This window comes from Pyxicephalus adspersus, chromosome 4 (genome assembly GCF_032062135.1).
Source record: "Pyxicephalus adspersus chromosome 4, UCB_Pads_2.0, whole genome shotgun sequence".
Lineage (NCBI taxonomy): Eukaryota > Metazoa > Chordata > Amphibia > Anura > Pyxicephalidae > Pyxicephalus > Pyxicephalus adspersus.
The window spans coordinates 41,251,820-41,254,609 of NC_092861.1; the positions used below are offsets into that span (position 1 = coordinate 41,251,820).

General features: G+C 36.0%; 1 protein-coding gene across 1 annotated transcript in view; it reads left to right on the forward strand.

Annotated features, from left to right (window-relative positions):
• RHBDD1 (rhomboid domain containing 1) overlaps positions 1–2,790 on the forward strand; it is a gene marked incomplete in the record, with an annotated part of 83,043 nt that overhangs the window by 68,356 nt on the left and 11,897 nt on the right. The window contains 1 exon segment of the mRNA XM_072407950.1: positions 825–910. Within this exon segment, the coding sequence (XP_072264051.1) occupies positions 825–910 (86 nt within the window).

The window sequence follows — 2,790 nt, forward strand, 5'->3', positions numbered from 1 at the left end:
ATCATGAACGCACATGTGGTCATCTTTTACAATAAAAGTTTGAAATCTGAAAGTCCTTTTACAATATGTTACATATACAGCAAAATGTTGTTCAGGTTTTATACATTTCCGTAACACACCTGTATGTTTAAAGGAACATATAATATTTTTACCAACAGTCTGTATCTTTAAATCCAGGTAAACTAGTAAAGTGAAAAATACCATAGGAAGCATTTATCAGTTCTGTCGCAAAAGCCAATCATTTAAAATGAACAGCATGGGGACAAATTATAAGACATGTTTACAACACTAAAAATTCACATTCATTCCTATTTCCTCTTGCTGATGCTCTAAAGTACCTCCACCAGAGATAAACCTGATCCTCACCACTTTGCAATTGTGCATAAGTGTTTGTGCTGTAAAGCTATGACCCCGATTCCAGTACTGCGCTGGTTTGTCCAAGTAACTACAGGCTTTATGGATGATTTGAAGAACATGTATAAGATATTTTATTATTATTCCATTGTTGTGCACCTTTCCATGAAAGGCATGCAATATATGGGGGAATGGGGGTTTACAGAGGTTTGCTACACATCTGTTGTGGGTAGTCAAGTTGAGTGAGTTGTGGTCTATATTGTGGAGGTATTGTTATTTTCAATGGAAAAACAAAAAATTTAAAAATTGTTCACACTATCAGATTTGCTGCCCTGAACAAGATAAAAAGATTTTAGATGAAACAGGTGCATGTTCTTGGTGTCCAGGGCTAATCACATTGGATTGTAAAAGGTTTATATCAATTATTTTTATTATTTCCACATTGTAATACCTCTTTTTTTGTTTTCTAGTACATCCTTTGTTGGTCACCTCTCTGGTATATTGGTTGGCTTGTTATACACCCATGGACCTCTGGAGTGGATTCTGAAAAGTGCAGGTATTAATCTATTGGTGCAGAGATGCTCTTCTCTTCCTTAAGATCCACAACTAAAAAGCAATAATCTGTTCTATTATAAGCCACACCTGTGGGTTTAACAACATACTTAGGAGAGTTTAATGATGTATTTGTCATTCATTACAAGCCCTCTCTAAGTAATATTAATATTTTACTCCTCAAATAGTGAACATAGAGCGTATTTTATGGCATACGCAGTGATTTGCATGATACTCTAATAATAAAAAGGACAATAAAACTGAACAGGGCTTAGAGACCATAATGATTTTAAGTGGAGATAAATCACAGTGTCTGCAGGCAAAGTGAGCGGCAGGGAAAATTTCCTTTATTCACATGGTGATGAGAGACATATGGCTTGCAATGCTTTATCATTCTCTGTCTGCAATATTAAACAACGGTACATGTAAAGAGAATTCAATACAACTGTGATCACTGGAGGGAAGGTAAATATAGTGCAGTAATATGGGGCTGATGAAGATCAAAACTTGGTTGTCCTCATTTCCCCTTTTCATATAATACAATTCTAAATATCTTATTTATTATAAATTCCTTGTTTTTTTTTTTCACTTGTAGTCATGAGTTTGTACTAGTTCTTTTGAAGAACCTGTCACATTTAGAAGAATCTAAATATTCAGTATTAAATTCTATTGTGCATGCTTTTTATGAAAACTTTTACATTTTATCCCTCCCCCCATAACCTGATGTAATAAAACAGACAGTGAGCCTATATTCAAGGCTATTTTCACATCATTTCATTGTAGCAATGTAATTTTTGTGCTCTGTTGCATTTTGGTGCCATTCATTGAATGATACTCCACCACACCTTCACAAAGTACATGCACTGCATCACATACCGCATCACATAGTACCACACTGCAGTGCGTAATATGCTGAATTTGATGGCACAAAAAGATACTGTAATTATTACTTCCCATGTGGTGTTCTCTTTTTGTTAACTGGTTGTCCAGACTTTCCTGACCACATAAACAGACACTTTTTAACAGGGGATGTGATCCACCCATTACTGCAACACCTTAGTGGTATTTTGTATACAAATTGTCCATCCATGGTAAATAAACAATGGACCTCTAACGGTTGGAGATTTATTTAAAAAGCACTGGTATGCCTGCACAATGACTAGCGTGGGGCGCTGAATCCAGCAGTAGGCAAAAGTGTTATTAAAGTTGAAAAAACAAATACCAAGAGAGCCTTATTGTGTAACCTGTTAACAACATGTACTGACCTTCCTTCAATCATAGAGCTCTCTCTGTTGAGCTTCAACAGCTACATACATTACTTCAACTTTTTTGAATGAGATGAGTCTCAATGTGCTTAGTGCTGTTCTTCATAGCAGGGGGGGAATAGCAATATCCTACCTCTTCGGAGCCCATGGCTAAAAAATAATCCTGCCAGAGTTTAAAGAGATCTCTGTAGAGCAATGAGGCCAATAGTAGTCAGTTTCCCACCAGATGACAGGGAAACAGTGGGTTCTGGACATTCTATTCTCAGTCTACTTATCTTTAGTGCAGGCATAGCACAATAGACCTCTGATGTTTCCATGAAGGGAGTGTCACCAGTACACTTCTTTGACATGGGAAGCTTGTCGGCTCAAACAAGTGAAAACACAGGTTTGACACATTTGCTGTCTGCTTACCATACTAAGTCTTTTTTATAATATATTATTTTTCAAGCACTAAAGACCAACCTTTTTACCTTTTACTAGATATATTGTTTTGATAAACAGGTATGCACAAATTGTAGGACAGAAAGCACCTACCAACATTTTATTCTATTCTCCTAGAATTCATTATATTGGTTTGGGAGTATGTTTTCATGTTAAAATGTACACTCTAAAAATGTGT